This window comes from Nerophis ophidion, linkage group LG09, assembly GCF_033978795.1.
Source record: "Nerophis ophidion isolate RoL-2023_Sa linkage group LG09, RoL_Noph_v1.0, whole genome shotgun sequence".
NCBI lineage: Eukaryota > Metazoa > Chordata > Actinopteri > Syngnathiformes > Syngnathidae > Nerophis > Nerophis ophidion.
This window is the reverse complement of record NC_084619.1, coordinates 18,815,053-18,838,783: the sequence shown is the minus strand read 5'-3', so window position 1 is coordinate 18,838,783 and position 23,731 is coordinate 18,815,053. Positions and strand designations below refer to the sequence as shown.

The following is a 23,731-nucleotide window of genomic DNA, read 5'->3' as shown; positions in this document are numbered from 1 at the left end:
CGCTGGGATTATAAAAAGCGCGGACGAATACACGCTCCTGGGCTGTGCGCGACGGGGCTCAGTAGCCATTTTGAGGGTGATGTCGCTGTTGCGAAAGCTTGTGAAGATGCTGATATCAACGAACATGGTTACAACACTGATTGTTTCTCCCTCCGTCTCCTCTCTTCTTGCATCATGGCAGCTGTCAACCGACGGGACATTAGCAAAGCGGGGTACCGAGCTGTGCTCACAGAGTTAAAACGTCATTGATATGAAAGAGGAGGGTGTCTGTACACTGTCTCAGTGGAGACGTGAAACACCGTGAGTTTTTTCTTCCTCCAGTCTGAACATCTTCCAGCATCTGTCACAACACAACGTCTCATTGACGGGTTGACTTCATGCACTCTTGTACGGGACTGAGCAGTCAAGCAGATTCGCTTTCCAAATGGCCTCTGTGAGCCTTGTTGCCAGTCTCCCTGCCCCTGTTCTTGACAAAAACATGACAGACTCTGAGCTGGCAGGGGACGAAAGGTCGAGTAACAATCTTATGCAATTCTTAACGCCATCATGTGTGCCTTTCAGTGCTGTGCATCGACGTGCTTGTTTTTCTGTTTTTTTCTCTCACCATTTTACACATTTCCACCATGCCCCCAATTCTATATAATCCTTGCATGCCATTTGGTGCACCTTAGCTCTTCTTTTTTTTTCTCTGTCGAATCGACTCATTAATAATTTCCATACATCATTATTTGTGGGGTGATTATGGGCTGAATGCATTGTTGCTAACGATGCAAACGATGACGTTTTTGCCACTCCCATCTTTGCTATGCAGCTCCCTCTGTTGGTCATTAGGCAATACTGCAGGGACATGGTTTAAAGGCCTACTGAAATGAGATTTTCTTATTTAAACGGGAATAGCAGGTCCATTCTATATGTCATACTTGATCATTTCGCGATATTGCCATATTTTTGCTGAAAGGATTTACTAGAGAACATCGACGATAAGGTTCGCAACTTTTGGTCACTAATAAAAAAGCCTTGTTTTTACCGGAAGTAGCAGATGATGTGCACGTGACATCACAGATTGTAGGGCTCTGTCACGCCAAATTTCTTCCACCTACAACCCCATCCCCCCATTTACTTCCGGGGTCATGATTAATACACACGTTTTGTTAACGCTATATTAAAAAAATATATAACGCTATATTAAAAAAATATATAACGCTATATTAAAAAATATAACGCTATATTATAAAAATACAAGTGTTTGTCAACGCTATATTATAAAAATATTTTTTTTTTTTTTTTTTTTTACAAGCACAAGCTATGGGATGACGTAAGAGGAAACGTGACCCCGGAAGTAAATGCGTCATCCCATAGCTTGTGTTTGTAAATTATTTTTTTTATATTTTATTTTTTATAATATAGGTTATAAAAAAAACGTCTGTATTTTTATAATAAGGTGTTATGTTTTTATAATATAGCGTTAACAAAACGTCTGTATTAATCATGACCCCGGAAGTAAATGGGGGGGAAGGTTTTGTAGGGGGGAAGAAATTTGGCGTGACAGCTTCTCACATCCTCTCATTGTTTACAATCATAGCCAGCAGCAGCTAGAGCTATTCGGACCGAGAAAGCGACCATTTCCCCAATTATTTGAGCGAGGACGAAAGATTCGTGGATGAGGAAATTTAGAGTGAAGGACTAGAAGAAAAAAAATGGCAATTGCAGTGGGAGCGATTCAGATGTTTTTAGACACATTTACTACGATAATTCTTGGAAATCCCTTATCTGGCTTTTGTGTTGCTAGGGTTTTAGTGAGTTAAATAGTACCTGAAAGTCGTAGGATTGTGGCCACGGGTGTGTTGACGCCAGAGTCTCTGAGGGAAGTCATGGCAGCAGGACAGAGGCTCAGCTGATCTCCGGTAAGAGCCAACTTATTACCACAATTTTCCCACCGAAAACTGCCGGTTGACATGTAGTCGGAATCCATGTTCGCTTGACCGCTCTGATCCATAGTAAAGCTTCACCTCTGGGAATTTCAAACAAGGAAACACCGTGTGTTTGTGTGGCTAAAGGGAAAAGCTTCCCACCTCCATCCTTCTACTCTCACTTCTCCATTATTAATTGAACAAATTACAAAAGATTCAGCAACACAGATGTCCAAAATACTGTTTAATTATGCGATTAAAGCAGACTACTTATAGCTTGGATTGGGCTGGAAAATAATGTCCGCTACAACCCGAGACGTCAAACGCACGCATCATCATACGAGTCGTCATACCGCGACGTTTTAAACACGACACATCGTGAGAAATTTAAAATTGTAATTTAGTAAACTAAAAAGGCCGTATTGGCATGTGTTGCAATGTTAATATTTCATCATCTATATATAAACTATCAGACTGAGTGGTCGGTAGTTGTGGGTTTCAGTTGGCCTTTAATCTGGGTTGAGATGCATGAGAATGGTGTTTCGATTCGGGTTTTATACTGCCGATTCCGATACCGACTGTCCGATACAGGTCCCATGTGTTATCTGTAAATGTTTCCATTTATTTATGGTGAGGGCTATCGACAGTTTAACTATATCAACACACTATTTGAATTAATTCCTTATTCTCTTCTCAAATGCCATAATGTGTCAAATGAAGTGGCAGGAATGTTTTGGATGGATGGACATTTACTGTAATTGAACATAATGCGGCAAAGTTCTATTTATTTTTATTATTATAAACTTAAATTAAGAGCGAAGAATTGTGCGAAATCATCCACTGTTTCAAGCAAAAATGTAAACAAAACTTACAGTTGAGTGTCTTTTAAAATGACAGTGTAAAAATAGGATGTAGCAAGTCTAAAACAATGTTCAACTTTTACCTCTGGAGAGTCAATGGATTTTTTTTTTTTTTTTTATCTCAGTTTGGAAAATGCTGTCTTCATGAAATGTTCAAAGACAATTTTACGTTTGATAATGTCATTACCTACTCAGTGGCCTAGTGGTTAGAGTGTCCGCCCTGAGATTGGTAGGTTGTGAGTTCAAACCCCGGCCGAGTCATAACAAAGACTATGAAAAAATGGGACCCATTACCTCCCTGCTTGCCACTCAGCATCAAGGGTTGGAATTGGGTGTTAAATCAACATAAATGATTCCCGGGCGCGGCACGCTGCTGCCCACTGCTCCCCTCACTTCTCAGGGGGTGATCAAGGGGATGGGTCAAATGCAGAGGACAAATATCACCACACCTAGTGTGTGTGACAATCATTGGTACTTTAACTTACCTTTACCTCAAAAATTGATGTTTTAGTTTCGCTGGTTTCAAATCTATTTTCCGTGATGATGGTGACGGTTTATCAAGTAGCTTGTCATATTTCCCGTGGTATGCAGTGTCCGCGTTTCCACCGGATGCTGTTCCGCCGCGGTGTTGTGCTGTGAAGTGCTCTTGGAAACGCTCGAGACTCGCAGTACACAGACTGTATTACCTCTGCCAAAGAGGTTATGTTTTCACCAGGGTTTGTTTGTCCGTTTTGTTAGCAACATTACTCAAAAGGTTATGGATGGATTTTGATGAAATTTTCAGAACAATGTCCATTAAAAAAAAATCTTATATATTATGAACACACTTCCTCTTTTTCTACCCTTTAAAGGGGAACAGCATTTTTGGGGGAATTTTGCCACAATATTTATAAGAGACGAGAACAACATTTTTTTTGTTGTTGTTTGTTTCCTAACATAAAAATTGTCTCATTCTTGGTGGCCCGCAATGCAGCTAATGGAAGCAATCAATTCTACTACCAAATCCCTTTATAAATGCATTCAAAAACCGTTACATTCCGTAACCTTGTATAATAACCAACTGTAGCGACATTGTTCTTGTAAGACCGGACACTGAGGAAGTCTGGTTTTTTAGAGTACTAACACATTAGCGTTTTACTGTATTAGCCGTGGATGCTAACTACAGCAAGAGGTAAGCTAGCTTCTACGTCAGCACGAAACGCCTTTGAGTTTGTAATGCACAACACATTGCGATGAGACACCGAACTGTACTGACTGAAAAATATGAACAATCATATAAGAGTATCTGTAAATTATTAGCCCGCATTTCATGTTTTGTTTGTACACAACAAGCCAGACAGTGTATGTTGTCTGTCATGATACACGCATGATGTACTGCATGTATCATGATCGATATAAAGTGTGACTCACTCGATGGACAGTTGTTTGCTCGGTCCAGCTTGCTAGGGACGTTTTTTCCGGTTAATTGTGGGTAAGCACTCCATTTATGTCCACATTTTGCAACATCGATTCACTTTCACCTCACTCTCTCGGCTTCTGTCTGCTCCAACGTCTCACTCTTCCTGCGTACTGACTTGTACAAGCAGTGGTTCATCCTCCATAATTTCAGATTCAAAAAGATGAGCTTGTGAACCTTCATTGGTCTAAAAATAGTCGTCTTTGTTATTTGCTGGCATGATTAGAACACACACGCATGTTTGGTAGCTGTTAAATGGTTGTTGCCAAAAGTTGGACATGCGCTGCTATGGAAATGGAAATAAATTCGCTAAAGATTAAAATGACCAAAATACGGTATTACGTATTGTTATGAACATGTCTGTTACGACATCACATATAGACTTGCAGAGGGTTTACCAAACGTTGATGGAGGGTTGCAGGGGCGCCGAAAAGGGGGGGTAAAGGAGACGGATTTTAGGGGCCCATGATGGAGGGGGGCCCAGAGAGGCCCCCAATGATGATGAAATTATATTACAGAGGGGTCCTGTAAAGATTCCTTTCATGGGGCCCAAAATCCCTAGCGGCGCCGCTGGAGGATTGTGAAGTTGTTGAAGGCTACAGCGGTGACTCCCATTAGCTGCATCTTCCAAGCATTTTTTATCATCTCTAAAATCTCCCCCCAAAACGATATGTATTTCTTGTCTCTCATAATGGTTGTGAACAATAAGTACAATTCCAAAAAAGTGCAGTTCCCCTTTGAGGTGTTCAACGCCCCTACCTTGTCGGTGTTCTGTCAAATTTTGCTGCTTACTCGAAAAAGCTACCAGTAGAGTAGAACTGTGATTAAAATGAAAATGTAAGCTACCATAGTTTGCATCAATGTTAACTTCCTCACGCTGATTTGTCTACAAGCTTACTGTCCGCTCATATACAATGTGAACTTTGTCACGCTGTAATTGTCTCCATGCTCGCTGGTCAGAAGAAACAATATGGGGAGATGTATTTTATTTTCAGACCGGCCATTGCAAAAGCGGAATAAAAAAAAACTGCACTCGGCAAGTTATTGTTTAACATTGTCGCAGGTCACGGCGTTATGGTGAGGATTTTGAATCCGTAGTACCGCGGTATCTACAATGTTGTTACATTCCTACTATGTAGTATTAATTTAAATAACTTTTTTTTTGCCTTCAAAAGCCTCAACTGTCCAAGAAATGGTTCCCTGAATTTGTAAACATTAAGAAAAATAAGATTTTGAGAAATTTTTTTTATTTAATCACTCTGTACCTTTGTATCAAACCACCAATTATGGATCGATCTACCCTCCGCTGACTCGTGTACTAACTGCGATGATGCTGACAACCAACAGTTGTTGTTACATTATCTGCTCTCTAGACTATAATCTACTCATTCATTTCCTCGTAATAGCTTTGTACTTTATGCTGTAATGTGGCTTCGTCTACATTTGTAAAAAAATTACTAAGCACTTTTTTCTTGGTGTTGTTTCAAGCTAGCTCAGCAGTTAGCATGCCTGCTCGTGGTGTGTAACATGTTTAGCCTTGCCCTGCACTGATAATAGATAATGACACTAAGAAATGCAGTTTATTTATTTATTTGTCGTAATGGAGGTGATTATTATTAGCTTAGAGGAGCGGCTCCACACTGTGTACAGCAACACATTATTAGACGCCAGCTTGTCAGCTTGGGGACTAAAAACAAAATGCAGTTTCAGCTCGAAGGGATTGGTGTTTTTTTTTTTCTGTACTAAAAGGCATTCATTGGCAAAGGCGATCACATACTTATTTTTATTTTATAATACAAAAAATGGCCGATAAGATCGGTCCATCTCTAATTGAGACTTTTCACTTTTTTCATACATGTTAAATTGTAACTAGTGATTTAAAAAAATGTTTCCAACATCCATCCATGCATTTTCTTCAGCTTGTCCCTTAAGAAACTGAATTATTGTAAAGCTAAAATGAATATACTTTTTATGAAAGATCTCAGCTAAAGTCTAGTGATGACTTTATCATTGCAGCAGTAAAGAAATACCAATAGGGTAGTGATTGCTGTTATGAAATGCTGTGCTCAAAAAAATAGGTCAGATGACTAACTGAATATATAGTAGGAAGGGGATTCATCTGGCCCCATTTTTCTGGGTTTTCCTGACACATGAAACGTGACAAATGGGTAGGGGGGCCGCATTATACACTTGAGCCGCCAGATGGCAACAGCGTGTTGAATATCTTAAAATGTGTTTTCTGGTAATCCCAACTTTGACCACAGCATCATTTGCTATGTAGAGTGGCACTTTCCATCATTTTCAGCAGACTGCATTGCATAATGATTACCCCCCTGCCCCCCACACTCTTCCTCTCACGGTTATCCACCCAGGATCATTGTAACTGCATGGCCAGTTTTTATGGATTTTAGTTTCTATTCTGAGAGACAATGCCAGGATCCATATGATTCACATTGTAGAAGAATGGTTTAAGGTGCATCAGATGTCATCTTCACACATGGATTGTCCTATGGCTGCAAAGATTAATCGATTAGACAAAGCCTTCAATTTATATTTAGTTGCTTCGAATAATCTTCTAATAAGTGTAAAATCCAGGCCGCACAGAATGCTGGGACCTTTAAATACAGATATAATTTCCCAAACAAACGCAGCAGGGGACGTTAACTGTGTAAATCTCAATTTCTTTTCATGCACATGTAAAAAGTCAATGTTGATGATGTACACTTATTAGAAACAAAGACTGAAGGTGGTGGCAAGCTTAATAAACTTTTAATATTTAAACTATTTTCCTAAAATATACACTGAGGGTTTTAAAGTGTTTTATCCGATTATTCTAAGAAATTAATCAATACATTACTCGATTACTAAAATAATCTAGAGATGCGATGATTGTCCAGACCTGAACCCCATTAAAATATTTGGGATGTGCTGGGAAATACTTTTTGCGGTAGTCTTGCTTGAGAATAAAATTTATCAAAAGTTAACGTAACTGTGGGCAGAAATGTAGTATAGAAATAGTTGAACGTATGCACCAACAAGAGACAAATATCCTGTCAATTGATATTTTATTTAACCATTTAGTCACCGATTAAACTGATCATGGCTTTAATTAGCATATATAATTGCTTTTCATAGTTTTATAAAGCCAAACATTGAAACAAGGTAATTTCTAAAATTGTAAGTAACAAGAGATAACGGTATACATTCTTATTAATTGATTTTATTAATTTAAAATTTGCCAAATGTTGAATTAGGCATATAGTGTATGTGACTTAAAAAAATAGTTGTATTTATTTGTAAACTGGCTTCTAATTTACAGAGTAGTCTCTCTGTTATAGCCATGATGACCCATATATATAATAACAGTAGACCAGCCTAGGACACCTCATGTTATGGTAATGCTAACATTAAATTGAGTTGTGTGCAGTATTGTAAAAAGTAATTTGACAATAGTTGTTAGCTTTGTATTTTATTATTTATGAAACCCTTACATATGTGTATTTGGCTGAGCTTACTTAGCTTTTGTGCATTAACAAATTTATATTCACTAAAACTGTGAATCTTTGAGTACCACACAATTGGATTCGATTTGATTCTTGCGGGTAACGATTCGATTCAGAATCAATTCTAAATTCAAAACAATTGTCAAATTAAAAACCAATACTTTTTTGATAACATAGGGTGCCAGTTCTACTGAATAACTACATTCCTCCATAAAATAAATAACAAGCTTTAGTACATTTCTATATTAGTTAAAAGTAAACAGGTTTTGTTTAAATCAAATCCAAATAAGGCATGAAAAACAACCAATATATATATATATATATATATATATATATATATATATCTATATATATATATATATTAAACCGATTTTAAATTTTTCTTATCGATTAAGAATCGTTACAAATAACAATTCCCATTAATTTGAGAATCAAGTTTTTTTAATACCCCTAATATTCACATATGTATGTTCATATTTTTGGCAATGGCTTTAAAATAATGTATACTACTAAATTGTGGGCTTCACGGTGGAAGAGGGGTTAGTGCGTCTGCCTCACAATACGAAGGTCCTGCAGTCCTGGGTTCAAATCCAGGCTCGGGATCTTTCTGTGTGGAGTTTGCATGTTCTCCCCGTGAATGCGTGGGTTCCCTCCGGGTACTCTGGCTTCCTCCCACTTCCAAAGACATGCACCTGGGGATAGGTTGATTGGCAACACTAAATGGGCCCTAGTGTGTGAATGTGAGTGTGAATGTTGTCTGTCTATCTGTGTTGGCCCTGCGATGAGGTGGCGACTTGTTCAGGGTGTACCCCGCCTTCCGCCCGATTGTAGCTGGGATAGGCGCCAGCCCCCCCCGCGACCCCAAAAAAGGGAATAAGCGGTAGAAAATGGATGGATGGACTACTAAATTGTGGGGAATGGGGCGCCAGAAGCAAAACGATTAAACATATCTGTTTTTAGGAAAATCAATAATTGGAAATATTTGAATTAGGGATGGGCATTTAGTTATACTGAATCGCGTTTCTTTAATGTTACGTTTCTAAAATCGATTCATATTATTAAAAAATGTACTAAAAAATATATTTTTAAAGTTGTTTTTAGGCCATCTCTGCGCTCACTTGCCCCGTGTATATGTCATTACATGATTTGAAAAGGTTTTATTATAATTTCTATATACCAACTAATATATTGCGAGCGTCGGCTTAAATCGACAAATCGATTCTGAATCGGACTGTCAGCCCAAGAATCGGCATCGAATCGTGAGTTGTAAGATTCACATCCCTACGAGCGGATAGGAGTGCTACAAAAAAAATAATCAATTCATAATAAAGTCAAAAATCAATAAAAAAAAGTTGTTTGGGCTATCTACGCGCTTACTCACTGCACGTACACACCGAGAGAATCTTTTTTAACCTGTAACCTGATTTGACCAGGTTTTGTTATAATTCATATAACAAACAATATATTGCGAGAATCGTGTTGAATTGATTCTGAATCGAAGTGTCACCCAAGAATCGAATTAAATTGTTAATTGTGATAAGATTCCCAACCCTTTGAGTAGAATAACCATTAATTTAATCATTTATCATTTAGCATTTTGTCAATTAGTAAGTGAAGTGCAGTCATAGAGGCAAAATAAGAGTGCAGTACTTGACTGCAACCAGCAGAAGCACTCATTCTAAGCCAGAGTGCTGTTTTAAGATGTCAGCTATGGAAAGTTGCCTCCAGGAAGCATGATGTTGCTCAATACGCATTCAAACAGGAGTTTGAAACATTTCCATAGACTTAACATTGATGCAAAGACATTGCTCAACTTTTTTTTAATGTCCCTCCAGGGAGGATGGAGAGTTGGAAGATGGTGAAATAGATGATGAGGGGATTGGGATTGAGGAGGAAAACAAAGAGGCTGCAGAGGTGAATGAAAACAAAGAGAAGGGAAAAGAGAAAGAGCGAGAAAAAGAAAAAGATGAAAAGGCCTACAGGCACTCAAGGAAACGGTACAAGAAGACCAAAGAGAAGAGGAGGTCCAAAAGGAGGAGGCGGGACAGACAGAAAGTAAGCTGCATGGCTTTGTAATGTGAGCACATGTGAGGATAAGACTTTTAATTACTTTGTTCCATCTTTCCTCCCCTCAGCGTCACTCGTCTTCAAGCAGCTCCAGTGACAGCTATGACTCCGACTACGACCGGCCAGAGAGGCCCAAAAACAGGCAAAGTTATGGACCTGGACGTGATTCTGACCTGGTGAGTTCACATCTACCCAGCAGATACTGATATCTTTTATTGATGCTGACAGGATGTGATTCTCACTGTTTTTTTTTCCTTCCCAGCATACACGGGATGCGAAAGGTTCACGTGGCAATTCACACAAATCCCCGCCTCACAAAAGCAGTGATTTTGACAAATACAGCGACTACAGCAACGACAACTATGACTATGAAGACGAAGAGGATCATTACGATGATGAAATGTCGGAGTACCCGCATTCTAAAGATTCCTCATCCGGGCTGGGAAGGGGACGCCTGGGAAGGGAGCAGATAGGGAAGAGGGGGAGCATGAGGTGCATGAAACAACCACAATGTGAGAAAACACTTTTCAAATGTGAACACTTTTTCATGTGAAACACTTTAATTGGCAAGGGATTTGTTTCTCTTCAGTCGGGCAGCGAGGGAGAGGCAGAGGGAGCGGACCTGGAAGAGGACGAGGGATGCTCAATAAGAACAAGAAGATGAAGGGAGGAAAACCCTGGGTGGTACGTGGGGGAAGAGGCAGAGGGGGAGAACAGGACATGGAAGACATGCCTCCAGTATGTTCGTCAAATGTTTACATTGATTATGGGACACTGTATGACGTGGTTCCTTTTATTTGACAGGAGGTCAAAAATTCCGGTTTTCAGAAGAAGCGTCTGGTTATGAGCAAGGAGTTTATCAGTCAGCACACGGTGGAACACAATGGAAGATACATCTGCAAGTATTTCCTGGAGGGTCGATGCATCAAGGTAAAGTACCCTCAAATAAAATACCCAGCAGGCACAAGACATTAAAACAACGTCGAGAACTTGTTAATTAGGTCCTAATGTTGAGCAACTCAAACATAATGTTAAAACAGGCTTTTTTACGTCTAATTAGTGTTTGTGTCGACCATTCAATTTTGGTCATTTTCCAACCGATAATTTACAACACAAATACAACTTTGAAACATCCTTTTTGACAACATTTATTTTTTGTCAGGTTGTCATGTTCATTTGACGTTTGAAATTTGGTCATTTCTCAACCAACAATGTGGTTCCAAGGTTGGACATCAACATTGTCTGAGTTTCAAAGTTAAGACATGTATGTATAATCAACGTTGTATCAATGTTTTGTGCCTGCTCGGTAAGGAGTTTTCAACACTGAAACTTATTTTTGGGGCAAAACTTTGTAAAGTGGCGGCGCATTGAGCGAGAAAAAACACTTTACAGTTTTTTTCACATTAGTACATTTGACTAAGCCAAGTGGTCCATAATTTGTCTTATTTCGTTTTTTTTAACATAAGTCCTGCAAATTCATTTGGCTTATTAGGCCTAGGCTGTTAACACATTTGGCTGGACAATATATTGTCCCACAAATTATTGTTGATAAACAATATTTTTGTCAACATTATTTTGAGACCAAATTAGGCACTAATATAATCAAAGTATATGATGATAATAATAATAATAATGATAATAATAATTAAACCTGCAAGCAGTGTTGAACGAGCCCTCGTCCCCCTTATACCGCAGGGATTACGCGAGTCGGCCAGCACGCATGACGCTTGCGGTCAAGTCACCAACCCACCATTAAAACTTTCAGGAAGATTAGAGCATGTGTAAAGAGGTTATGACAGTTATTTTTGATCACAAGGGGGCAAAAAAAGCGCTGCATACATGACGTTAGGTCGCACCCAACACCCTGATCCACCATAAAAAATGTCAGAAAAATTAAGAGTATGTGCTTTTTAAGCACTCGGGGGCTTAGGTAAAGGCGCTGTAGGGGTTATACAGTTGCTACCACCTAATTCCGAGCCACACAAAAATTTCAGGACGATTGGAGCGTGTGGAAGGAAGTTATCATAGTTATCATTTTTCACTACTAGGGGGTGATATAAACGCGCTGTCGTAATTATGCAATTTTTTCCCACCCAACACGCCAACCCACCACCAATTTTGTAGGAAGATTGGAGCATATGGAAGTAAGTTGTGACAGTTATACTTTTTCACCACAAGGGGGCGATAAATGTTCCATAGTAGTAATATGGTTAAGTCCCACTCAACACTTCGACCCACCATCAAAAATTTCCGGAAAATTGGAGCATATGTAAGTAGGTTATAATTTTTCACCACCTCATGCCGTTATGTCCCACCCAACACCCCAACCACCATAAACATTTCAAGGAAGATTGGAGCATGTAGATGAAAGCTATGGCAGTTATATTTTTTCACCACAAGGGGGCAATAAAGGTGCCACAGTAGTAATGCAGTTGTGTCCCACTCAACACCCAGGCCCACCATTAGAAACTTCAGGAATATCAGAGCATGTGTAAGGAAGTTAAGACTGTTATAGTATTTCACCACAAGGGGGCCATAATTGCACCACAGATGTCGTGCCCTACACCACAACCCGCCATCCAAAATTTCAGGAAAATCGGAGCATGTTGAAGGAAGTTATGGCTGTTATAATTTTCCACCACAAGCGAGCGATATTGACACCACTGCAGTAATGCAGTTGCAACCCCCACTATACCATCAAAAATTGTGGAAAGATCAGAGCATATGGAAGGAAGGCCCCTCCAGGCCCCACCCACTACAAATAGATTTGAACAGGTACTGACCCATCGGGCACTTCAAGGTGTCGTCATTTTAATTTCTACCAGTAGGCATCAAGGTCTAAGTTTGTGGAGCTTTGTTTTTTAACATTTTGTTTAAAATAGCCAAAAGCCATCAGAGCCAAGTTTGGTCCCAGGCCACACCCACATTTTCTGGTGTAGGCAAAATCTGTTCGCAATGCATCCTCACCGCTATGTTCAGCACCTATAAACTACCATCTATCCATCAATTTCCACATTGCGACTAATTTGGCCAAAGTCCAAAAGAGGAGTTTGTTAAAGTACGGCCCCTTTTTTCACCGAAAAATTACAAAAAACCATCAGAGTAAAGTTTGGTGGCGTGCAAAGCTCACATCTTTTGGAGTAAGCAAAAAGTGTTCACAATTTATCATCACCTTTATGTGTAGTGTCAGTAATTGTAACCGCGACTCATGTGGTCAAAGTTTGTTAAAGTACGACCCCTTTGTGTTGCGGGAAAATGGCCAACGGAACCAAAGATGGCCAACTTCCTGTTCATTTTAATATATGGGTTCTTCAGATTTTTACATGCTTCCTGTTATGAAGGACGTCCCTAACGATTTTCGTGTTGATGCGTGATTCTGGGACAATGGGCTTAACTTTTAAACTTTAAAGAGGTAGTGATTGAGCCAAATTTTTGCAGTACAGTTTTGAAACTTCTAAAAATCCGACCCCTACCGGTCATCTGTGGAAAATTTGGGGAGTTTTCGTGTATGCTAAAAGCCTCAAAAATGCACCCAAAGTGGGATAGTAATAATATTAATAATAATAATAAACATTGCAGTTTCAATGGGCCGTAATATTAACAATAATAATAATAATAATAATGCAAGTAACCCATTCAAACGCAATAAAAAAAAATGTAGTCATTATTATTATTATTTTTTATAATTTTGAAGTCAATTACCTTTAATTATACTAAATAAGTAAAGACAGGGCACAATCTATGTGAAGGCGCACACATTAAAAAAATATCAAAAAATCTAAATAAAACTCACAAGTTTTCCAAACTACTGCCACTCATTTCCATTTGTGGCCCTTTTAGGAAGGGAAGACGGCACATTTTCTCTAAGGTATGGTTGGCAATTTGCCGGCCTGTCTTTTTAAATACTTTAACACTACTTTTTATACCGGCTCGTTTGTCAGTGGAGATGGTTTCATGTTGCTCAGTTAATTTAAGGCCAAAATATTCCTACACATGAACATTTGGCTTTGCAATCATCTTTTTTCCTCCAAATTGTTGTCACTTTGCGGTGTTTCTCACTGGCAAGTAGTGAGGTAATCTGTCCGTGCATCCAGTGTGTGCAAGCTAGCGGTCCTGCCTCCACACCCACCGAGACAAAAGATTTTGGAAGGCTGACAAGATGTTTCACCTCTTTTCATTTAATCCTACTTTTAAATAAACAAGCCCAAGTGCTGAGACTAATGCACAGAGTGAACCCTCTTGTACCCTGTTTGGTAAGCAAGAGATGGAGAAAACAAACACAGAGACATGCCAATTTATCATTGCTGGCAAAGTTATCGCATAAATTTATATGTATCGTTTCTTAAAATGTATTTATTGACTACGGCCCAAGCCAGCCTCAATCCAAGTGGACTTTAACTAGGGATGGTTACTTTATCAAATATCGATTCACAGTACCATATTTCGATAGCTTTTGTTGTACATTACGTTGCATTGGGTTGTAGACTTGTCACTGGCTGAAGCACTTGGCAGGCAAAACAGACAAATTCATAGCGGACTGCCAATACAGTAGGTATATGTTGCAATTTTCCATGCCAACAAAGGAAGCATGCCTGGTAGCAAGCACTCAAAAGTAAAACTTGCTATATATTTGATCTTGATTAGCAATATCAATTTTATGTGGCGATTTAGACACTTCCAAATTTGGTGAGCAAAACTACAACTTAAATGCACATTGCAATGAAAGAGCTGGGGTGTAATAAATACAATACTTTACAAAACTGTCAAAAAACTTTTTAGGACTCAACTAAAGACAAGACTTTTACAATCAACTTAATGGCAAAGGCTAATTCCGGGCTCCGGCAATTCATTTAGGACAAACTATAAATAATGACTCATCACCCAGAAGTGTAAGGAAACCAGATATAACAACTGGACAATATAGTTATCATGTTAAATGGTCGTAAAAATATTAAATTCTGTTATTAAACCAATTAATATTTATTAATGCACACAAAAGTACCAACAATTGATAGTTGAGTATAGAAAACGATACCATTGAGTACTGGTATTGATTCCAAGGTACCGTAATTGGTACCCATATCTAACAACCAACTGCAACAATAAAATTGAAATTCACATGTCTGTGTGAATTCTCTCTAAAATACAAATGTTACAAACTCTCATTAAAATAGTTTGTCTAGTTTTTATGCGACGATTCTAATAAATAAGGTAACCAACACTTGGTGGAGGTACTGCTAAATGGGTTATACTTGTATAGCGCTTTTTTACCTTCAAAGTACTCATAGCGCTTTGACACTATTTCCACATTCACCCATTCACACACTAATGGCAGGAGCTGCCATGCAAGGTGCTAACAACGACCCATCAGGAGCAAGGGTGAAGTGTCTTGCTCAAGGACACAACGAACGTGACTAGGTTGGTAGAAGCTGGGGATTGAACCCGGAACCCTTCCCAACCACACCGTCCCCATAATGATGAATGAATGGTTAAAACTAGCATTACCATGTTTAGCCTTGGTACATTATATACATGTCTACCCCGATGAATGCCATTCTGATTACGTATGATGTTTGCATGTTCTTTCTGACATGAATGATAATAATTCCTCCTTTAGGGGGAGCAGTGCAAGTTTGAGCACGAGCTTGTCATTCCAGATAAGAAGAAGGAACTTTGCAAGTTCTACCTCCAGGGATACTGCAGTAAAGGAGACCATTGCATTTACATGCACAATATCCTTAAGTGGTGACCACGTGTGCATGACTGTCTAATCACTTATTCAGGAAGGTTCCTTAATATGTGACTGAACATGAATATCCTTGCAAGTTCTTCCACACTGGAGCCAAATGCTATCAAGGGGACAACTGTAAATTTTCACATGATGCTCTGACTGATGTCACCAAAGAGTTGCTCGATAGGGTGAGACAAATTCAAAACGTATTGGCTAATGAAAACCCAATTCATAGACATATACTGAGTAAGAATTTCTCCACTTATCAGATCATTAACACTGAGGAGGAAAACGCCCGTGAGGACGAGTTGGAGCTGGAGGACCTGAGAAAACAAGGCATTGCTCCACTTCCCAAGCCTCCTCCAGGTGTGGGCTTGCTTCCCACGCCTGGTCAAAATAGTCCAGATGGAGCTTCTTGTGAGGCAGGGAAGAAGATCCCCTCCATCTTCGAAATTAAAGTTCAACCTACAGTTGGCTTGGCACAGATGATCAGTTTGAAGTAAGTCAAATCTCTAGCAGATGGAAGCGCTGTGCGTCCAGCCTCAAACTAATTGTGTATTTTCAGTGAGTCCAACTACTCCCAGGATCCCAATGAAGGCAATGGAGCATCAGATGAAACACAAAGTGGCGCTATGGCTTCTTCTGGACCCGATGCTTCCTCAGGGTCACCGGGTTCTATGGGGTACCAAGTAGGAGGACCCATGAGTGAACAGCCACACCATGGATACTCAATGCAGCCGCCGGTGTTCCATGGAAACGTCAACAACCCTCAGATGAACATGCAGGGGCCTCCCTTCCCTGGAGGACCAGATCTGCAGATGCTACAAAGCCTCTTGGCTCTACCGTCACTGGGTCAGAACCCAATAGAACTCCTTAGTAACTTGCTTCAAAACCAGCCCACAGGTCAACAAGGTGTGTGTCATTGATTTGGATGATCACTCACAATAAAGACACATACTAACTAGGGTTGCGTTATATCGACTAGTGATTCTCAAACAGTGGTAGTGGTACGCAGGCTCCCAATTAATTAAATATTTAAGCACAGTGGTACTGTTCAAACTGTGTGTAATGTTATAGTGGCCAACAATGTTAAATATACTCGCTAAATAAAACCTTTGCCTTCTTTTTAATGAATGCTTAGGCCTACTGCACTACTGTATTTTAATGTTGGTCCTTATTCATTATGGTGGTACTTGGAGAGCCAAGTGTTTACTGAGCTTGTGAAAAAAAGTTTAAGAATCACTGATATAGACAATATAAATATGGACAGCGATAGAGCTTTTAATACTATCGTTACATCGTGATAATGCATGTTGATGACACATCTGTGTCTTGTATATTTGACAGCGATAAGCGAACAAACACTTCCTCAACCCACCTTGTAGCGGCTAATGTCCCTCCAATGTTCAAAGCCACTTCTATGTGAGCAATTCTCACCTCAATGGCGGAAAATAAAGTAAGTTTACATCTACCATTAACACCGGAGGATGAGGAATACCCAAACATGCCACACTACACTGTAGGAGAATATGCAAACCGCTTACCTAACATGGAGCTCTTTTATGTAAACAAATACTGACAGTAACGATACTAAGTATAGTATCAGTATATGCTCGATACTACAGTAGCAAGATCAATATTTTTTGAGATCCAAAATATTTTGGTTTGGTCATTGTTTAAAAACTCAGGAATTAAGTCTCTGGACACAGGAGGACGTTAAGGGCAAAACCCAAAATATTTAAAACATTATCAATAGTAGGAAAACATTTACATATTTAATTGATATTCTTACACGGCCATCCTGTGTTTTTGCCCGGTGCTAATTGTGATCAAAAATTTAATTGTTCAATGATGTTGAAAATAGTAAAACTGCCACTGTTACTACTTGGTATTAGATCGATACCCAAATTTGTAGTATCGGACAAAATTAATTTAAAGTATAGAAGAGTATGTGGTTATACATTTTAGCAGAAGTGTAAATAGAAACATGTTACAATAGAAAGTAACCAGTTAATAACAGTAAATCAGCAAGTACATTAATAGTTTTGATAGAATATAACAGCCAGAAATGATGCAATATGTTATTTCATACATTAGCAGTCGAATTAGGAGCCTTTGTAACCCGTTTTGAAATTGTTCATCATTTATATGTCAAATATTATATTGTGATGTATTCTGTTATCACGATACATATCTTAGGCTTTTTCAACAGTCCCTTCATATTATGTTTTTTGTTTTTGTTTAGATGAAAACAGATTGTACTTAACAAAATATTTGTGACATGCTAACACCAAAACCCACAGATGAAGTTTTAGCAGTTTTCCTGAATATGTCCTCTTTGAAAGTAGAAGCTAACCTTTCTTTTGGGTGTTTCAGCAGATCCTGGCATGACGCTGATCCAGAACCTCCAGCAGCAGATCGGCGTGGACGTCCAGCTGCAGTCTTTACCTCCAGCAGTGCAGAAAGCCATCATTCTCCACCTGACGCAGCAACAACAAGAGTCAAAGCCGCAGGTGACGGACAGTCAGGACGACAAGAACAGAGGTGATTCTCCTGTCCCGGTCCAACTATATCCCAAAAGTATGGAGACCTCATTTCTTGTTGTTCTCCAGATGACACAAACTGGTACTCGAGTGACGACGAGGACGGGAGTAGTGTATCCTCCATCCTAAAATGTCTGAAGATGCAGCAGTCCAAGACCACAACACCTGTATCTGCAGCACCCTCGGGTGACCCTCGTCTTGTTAAGGAGCGAACTCAGCCAAGTGACCCGCGGGTGAAAGCGGACCCACGGCAGCGACCCACTGACGTGAAGAATCAGTGTGACGCAAGTTTGGATCCACGACTCTCTCGGGACCCCAGGAAGCAGAGAGCCATGGAGTCGAGCTCCTCCCGTCCAAAGAACCACCCTGTTGCCAAAAAACAGCCCACTGGAGACGAAGACGAGGAAGGGGAGCGAGAACTCCGAGACAGAGCCGCCCTCATACCATTGGAAGCCAGTTCAGGTGTGGTGCTGCGGGACCCTCGGTGCCAGCTGAAGCAGTTCAGCCACATCCGGGTGGACATTTTGCTTCAGCGCCCTACCTTCGCCCAAACTGTAGTCTGGGCTCCTGAGGACCTGATCCCGTGTCTGGTTCCCAAACAAGAGCACTCCATTAATTTGCCACTGCCACCGCTGATCGCGGATGCTCAGATGAACAGAAGTCTACCCGAGCACCCGCCCGCCTCCAGCCCGCCGCCCACTGACCCCCGACTGGCAGCCGCTCGATTGAAGGAGCGTCTGACTCGACTGCCATCTGGGTCTTCAGCGGACAGACCCTTAGATCCACGTCAACAAAAGAATTTAGACCCCAGACTCAAGCGTACAGGAAGTCTGGAATCCAAGCTAATTGGTCAGAAGGAGCCCTCCGTTGTGGACCCCAGGTTGCAAAAGACAGGTGCTGGATCCTCCATCTCTGAGAAGCTTCCACCGTATGCGCCTCGACTGGCATCGTCTGGGGGCGTCCTTGAAAGCCCCACCACAATCCTGGGGGGTATCAGTCTGTACGACCCCCGGAGTCAAACGGTTCAAAAGGATCAGGTAGACCCTCCGAAGAAAGCGGGCATTTTGAAAAACACGATTAAGAACAACACTCCTCCAGTGCAACCGATCGCCTCAAGTCAACGCCGCGCCTCTTTGGACGAGACAAAAAGCGCAGACTCAGCCTCTGATCCTTCTCAGCAAGCGAGCCCAGCCCCGGTTTCATCGGACTCGGCTGTCACACCCCCTGCTGTGCATAACCTACCCATCCAGGCTCTGGCGGGCCTGATCCGACCCCAGTACACGGACCCTAGGCAGGCCAAGTTAACAGGACTTGGATCTGCTGGGGCACAAGAGGAGGCGGAGGAGAAAGAAGTGCGTATGAAGGAACCTACCCAAGAAGACAAAGAGGAGGTCGAGGACAGGACTCTCAAAGCTGTATTCAAGACCTTTGACCCCACAGCTTCTCCTTTCTGTCAGTGAACTGCGTTTTTTTTTATCAGTGAGACATGTCAGTCATGAGTAAGCTCTCTCTCTCTCTCTCTCTCTCTCTCTCTCTCTTTATATATATATATATATATGTTTATTTGTATACATTCATAATATTTCAAAGCGATCATGGTCAAGATGGTTTAAGTCAGCATGTGTATCTAAAAAAAACATGACTTCATACCCAATACTAACTATAAGTGGTCCTCGCTTTATGACATTTTGTGGTTAATTGATTACCAATAACTAGTTCTGTGCGTGCGGCGGAAGAATACGCACATGGAGTAATACATAGACATCACTCTTGTCCTGTTTAGTTCACTTTTTAACCTTACCCTCCATTATGTCTACCAAGCGTGAGGCAGACTCTTCTATTGGCAGCACGTGAAAAACTAAACAAAGTGAAATGAGTTACTGTGAAGCGAATTAATGAAAAAGCTGAGTGGAGAAGTGGAAAAATCCACATCCAAGCTGCTCAAAAGGTGTGACTTAAGGATCTTTTCATTTGAAATAGACAGTGATTTCTAAGCAGCATTATTGAGACTTGTCCTCCTAATGAGCTTGGCTCTCCCTTCCTCGCAGCACCGCTTTTGTATTACTGTTTATTCTTGTATCTGAATGTTTTATTGTTGAATTGTCTTCCATGTGTTCTGAGTGACTTGAGTATTAGGTCAAATTTTCATCAGTCGCGGGAAGTCGCTCGTAACCCGGGGACCACTTGGCATGAGCCACATTTTGAATGAGGTCATTTTAGATTTTTTTACAGGTAGGTTAGATGAAACATTTTCTACTTCCATGTTTTCTCACTGTTTAATATAAAGTCTTGATGCTTGTGTTCACTTTTATGAAGAGATTTTTAACCATAAATGGATTTCTTATGTCTTTTTAATTCAAGTTCTGCCTCATTACAGTCAAACACAATTTCATCAGCAAAATATTATTTTTTTATGTTTATATTTCTGCTTACAGTGTGCGTCATTTTAAAATGTGTAAATTATGGAGTCTTCTATCAAAAATGGCGTCCACGCTCCATGGCTGTTTAATAACACTCCATTATAGACTATTTTCTAGTGACAAGCTTGTAAATTATACTAAATATTAAATGTTTTTACTTTCATATTTTCTGCCTGAAAATAATTACAAGTGACATGTGACTAATTTACACATAAGCCATATTAGTACTTCTTGATGGATTTTTTTTGTTTGTGTCTTCAAAATGTAAATGCATTTTTTTTAAACGACGTGTTTTCATTGATAATCATGTTATTCGTCAGTGCACTGCAGCATTTTAATTGACTGTACATATCTTAATAGATAATAAATGTAATACCACAATCCTACATAACATTTAGTGCTGTGTTGGAATTGATCTCACATGGCAGTCAGCTATGTGAACCACTACACTACTAAAATCTACAACCACATAGTTTGTACTATTTTCTTTTTTACATGATGTTTGTACTTTTCTATTTGCTCTCTTTATGTTCTATGTGCACTTGTCAGAGGTAGTCATTACTTTTTGGAAACAATAAAGAGCACCTTTCCCTTGAAGCGTTAACTTGGAGCCATCTTGCACAGGCGACGCCAGACTCGGTGCGGCACATTGCGATGAGGTCTTCCTCAAACCCAGATCGTCGGTTTGTGGGTTCGAGGTCTCTTGGGCCCGATGGAGTTCCAGGTTCCTCTTCCACTGGAAACATAAAGCCATCGCCTCTGCTTCAGCTGAGTTCGGGGCAGGCTGCTTTAAACCCTAAAAGAGAGGTAACATATTTAGTAACATTTCTAATTAAATAGCTGTGAGTGGGTTTGTTACTGTGATGCAGGCTGTTTCTGCTGCATGGACCCCTCTCAGGACTGTGTGGAGAAGGTTCTGCACGTTCTTCACCAGGATCTCGTCGGATGATTTGCAGCCAGGCGTTACAGCGTTGACACTGCAATACATTTAGTAAAATATAATACATTCATATGGTTCGTCATCAGCCAGTTTGTGGGCTCCAACCTGGAGAGGATGCTTAGCTGGTTAGTGATGGTGAGAAGCTGCTCCACTACGAGAGACAGTTCCTGTGCACATTGTTCATCCAGGCAGTGCTTGGCGATGACTTGAATGAAGTCGGTCACTGATTGGCAGGTTGACATCACATCTTTGGCAGCGCACACAAATGCTTCTTTGTTCTTGAGAGAGAAAAAATGAACACAAGCTCAAGGATAATAACAGACAGAGTGCACTTTACTGGTCATTACCAATAATGGGCCTCTGTTCCTCAGGTACTGAGTCATGTGGAAGAGCGTGTCTGCCATCTTTCTGGTCTCCTGGACTATTCTGTTATCTGTGGGATCCCAGCTGGTGCTTTCTTGCTTCAGAAAAAAGGAGGTGGAGGTCAGTGAAGAAGTGTAACCAGAAGCAACCTGCAAGGAAATATTGACAATATTATTTGTCTGGATGTTGAAATTTTACTTGTACAATCCATCCATCCATCCATTTTCTACCGCTTATTCCCTTTCGGGGTCGCTGGCGCCTATCTCAGCTACAATCGGGCGGAAGGCAGGGTACACCCTGGACAAGTCGCCACCTCATCGCAGGGCCAACACAGATAGACAGACAACATTCACACTCACATTCACACACTAGGACCAATTTAATCCGGGGGACCAAAACGGGGATTACACGTGTTCCCAATGTGATTTGACTTTTCTGTTTAAAGGTTACCAGGGAGTTATTTTTTTTTTTTATAAAATGGCATTGTGTTTTTGATTGCAACCTTGTTACAATAGGTCAGGCAGTTTAACTACATAATGAAGAGGGACACCGTTTCAAGAGCCCAAGGGCTCAGGGGCCAGGCATCGAAATGTGAAGTGAATTCAATTATATTTATATGGCGCTTTTCTCTAGTGACTCAAATCACTTTACATAGTGAAACCCAATAGCTAAGTTACATTTAAACCAGTGTCGGTGGCACTGGGTAAAGTGTCTTGCCCGACGACACAACGGCAGTCACGAGGATGGCAGAAGCGGGGAATCGAACCTGAAACCAAGTTGCTGGCACGGCCGCTTATACCAACCCGAAATGTGGATGTTTTGTCAGAAAGTGACATTTCTTTGAGACGGAGTTTACTTATAACTGCAAAGTAATCATATCAGATTTCACACTGCACTGTCAATAAATTCATTATTCTGGCCTGGCTACTCGTTTTCAGCGTGCGCAGCTAGTTAGCAGTATGAAGAAAAAGAAGCTACAGTTTTTGTTGAGGATGGATGTTCCTTCTTTTAAATAATGTTCCTTATATATTGTTATTTCTTTATACCATTTCATTCATTTAGGTTTGTAAAACAGAAAATATAAACATAAAATAAACAACAAAATGTTAACGCCCGGCTTCACGGTGGAAGAGGGGTTAGTGCGTCTGCCTCACAATACGAATGTCCTGAGTAGTCAGGGTTCAATTCCGGGCTCGGGATCTTTCTGTGTGGAGTTTCTATTTCCTCCCCGTAAATGCGTGGGTTCCCTCCGGGTACTCCGGCTTCCTCCCACTTCCAAAGACATGCACCTGGGGATAGGTTGATTGGCAACATTAAATGGGCCCTAGAGTGTGACTGTGGTCTGTCTATCTGTGTTGGCCCTGTGATGAGGTGGCGACTTGTCCAGGGTGTACCCTAGCTGCCTTCCGTCCGATTGTAGCTGAGATAGGCACCAGCGACCCCAAAGGGGAATAAGCGGTAGAAAATGGATGGATGGATGTTAACGTCCATTGTGTGTATTGAATAAATAATGTGCATTGTTTGTTTTATGTAAGTAAAGTAGAATGCCCATCCATCCATTTACTACCGCTTGTCCCTTTTGGGGCCGCTGGGGGTTGCTCGAGCCTATCTCAGCTGCATCCGGGCGGAAGGCAGGGTACACCCCGGACAAGTCGCCAACTCATTGTCGGGCTAAAGGAGAATGTTTAGTGTTAAAATATTCACACAATTAATCACACACAATAAACTACAAATGTTTCCACAGAGAATAATTTCACCACACCTAGTGTGTGTGTGACAATCATTGGTACTTTAACTTTAAAGGCCTACTGAAATGAGATTTTCTTCTTCAAACGGGGATAGCAGGTCCATTCTATGTGTCATACTTGATCATTTTGCGATATTGCCATATTTTTGCTGAAAGGATTTAGTAGAGAACATCGACGATAAATTTCGCAA

At 40.5% G+C, this 23,731-nt stretch overlaps 2 protein-coding genes across 5 annotated transcripts; one reads left to right on the top strand and one right to left on the bottom strand.

The window, feature by feature from the left end:
* The first annotated feature begins 26 nt into the window (after positions 1-26).
* On the top strand, positions 27-21,087 carry LOC133559098 (zinc finger CCCH domain-containing protein 6). 4 transcript variants are annotated; one of them, XM_061910481.1, is made up of 12 exons: positions 27-300; positions 9,565-9,784; positions 9,865-9,972; positions 10,059-10,308; positions 10,386-10,534; positions 10,601-10,726; positions 15,414-15,530; positions 15,608-15,715; positions 15,797-16,026; positions 16,093-16,439; positions 17,904-18,071; positions 18,140-21,087. In XM_061910481.1, exons 1-12 carry the CDS (start codon positions 251-253, stop codon positions 19,528-19,530), a joined length of 3,264 nt encoding a protein of 1,087 aa, XP_061766465.1. In that variant the 5' UTR covers positions 27-250; the 3' UTR covers positions 19,531-21,087. The 4 variants fall into 4 exon arrangements, with proteins under 4 accessions (XP_061766465.1, XP_061766466.1, XP_061766464.1 ...); XM_061910482.1 differs by having other exon boundaries at positions 27-510; positions 10,386-10,480; XM_061910480.1 differs by having other exon boundaries at positions 27-510; positions 17,907-18,071.
* LOC133559099 (uncharacterized) lies at positions 20,404-21,767 on the bottom strand. Its single transcript, XM_061910483.1, has 3 exons — positions 21,536-21,767; positions 21,350-21,467; positions 20,404-21,286 (listed from the first exon to the last, which is right to left on the bottom strand). Exons 1-3 carry the CDS (start codon positions 21,670-21,672, stop codon positions 21,023-21,025), a joined length of 519 nt encoding a protein of 172 aa, XP_061766467.1. The 5' UTR covers positions 21,673-21,767; the 3' UTR covers positions 20,404-21,022.
* Between the last annotated feature and the right edge of the window lie 1,964 nt (positions 21,768-23,731).

Bases quoted from the DNA above. Each gene is read 5' to 3' on its own strand.
- LOC133559098 (XM_061910479.1), top strand. From the start codon at position 425: ATGGCCTCTGTGAGCCTTGTTGCCAGTCTCCCTGCCCCTGTTCTTGAC. The intron at 10,309-10,385 runs GTGAGAAAACAC...GTTTCTCTTCAG, and splicing joins GTGCATGAAACAACCACAAT to TCGGGCAGCGAGGGAGAGGC. The intron at 10,727-15,413 runs GTAAAGTACCCT...TTCCTCCTTTAG, and splicing joins TGGAGGGTCGATGCATCAAG to GGGGAGCAGTGCAAGTTTGA.
- LOC133559099 (XM_061910483.1), bottom strand. From the start codon at position 21,672: ATGTCAACCTGCCAATCAGTGACCGACTTCATTCAAGTCATCGCCAAG. The intron at 21,468-21,535 runs GTTGGAGCCCAC...AATGTATTGCAG, and splicing joins CAGCTAAGCATCCTCTCCAG to TGTCAACGCTGTAACGCCTG. The intron at 21,287-21,349 runs GTAACAAACCCA...CCTCTCTTTTAG, and splicing joins CAGAAACAGCCTGCATCACA to GGTTTAAAGCAGCCTGCCCC.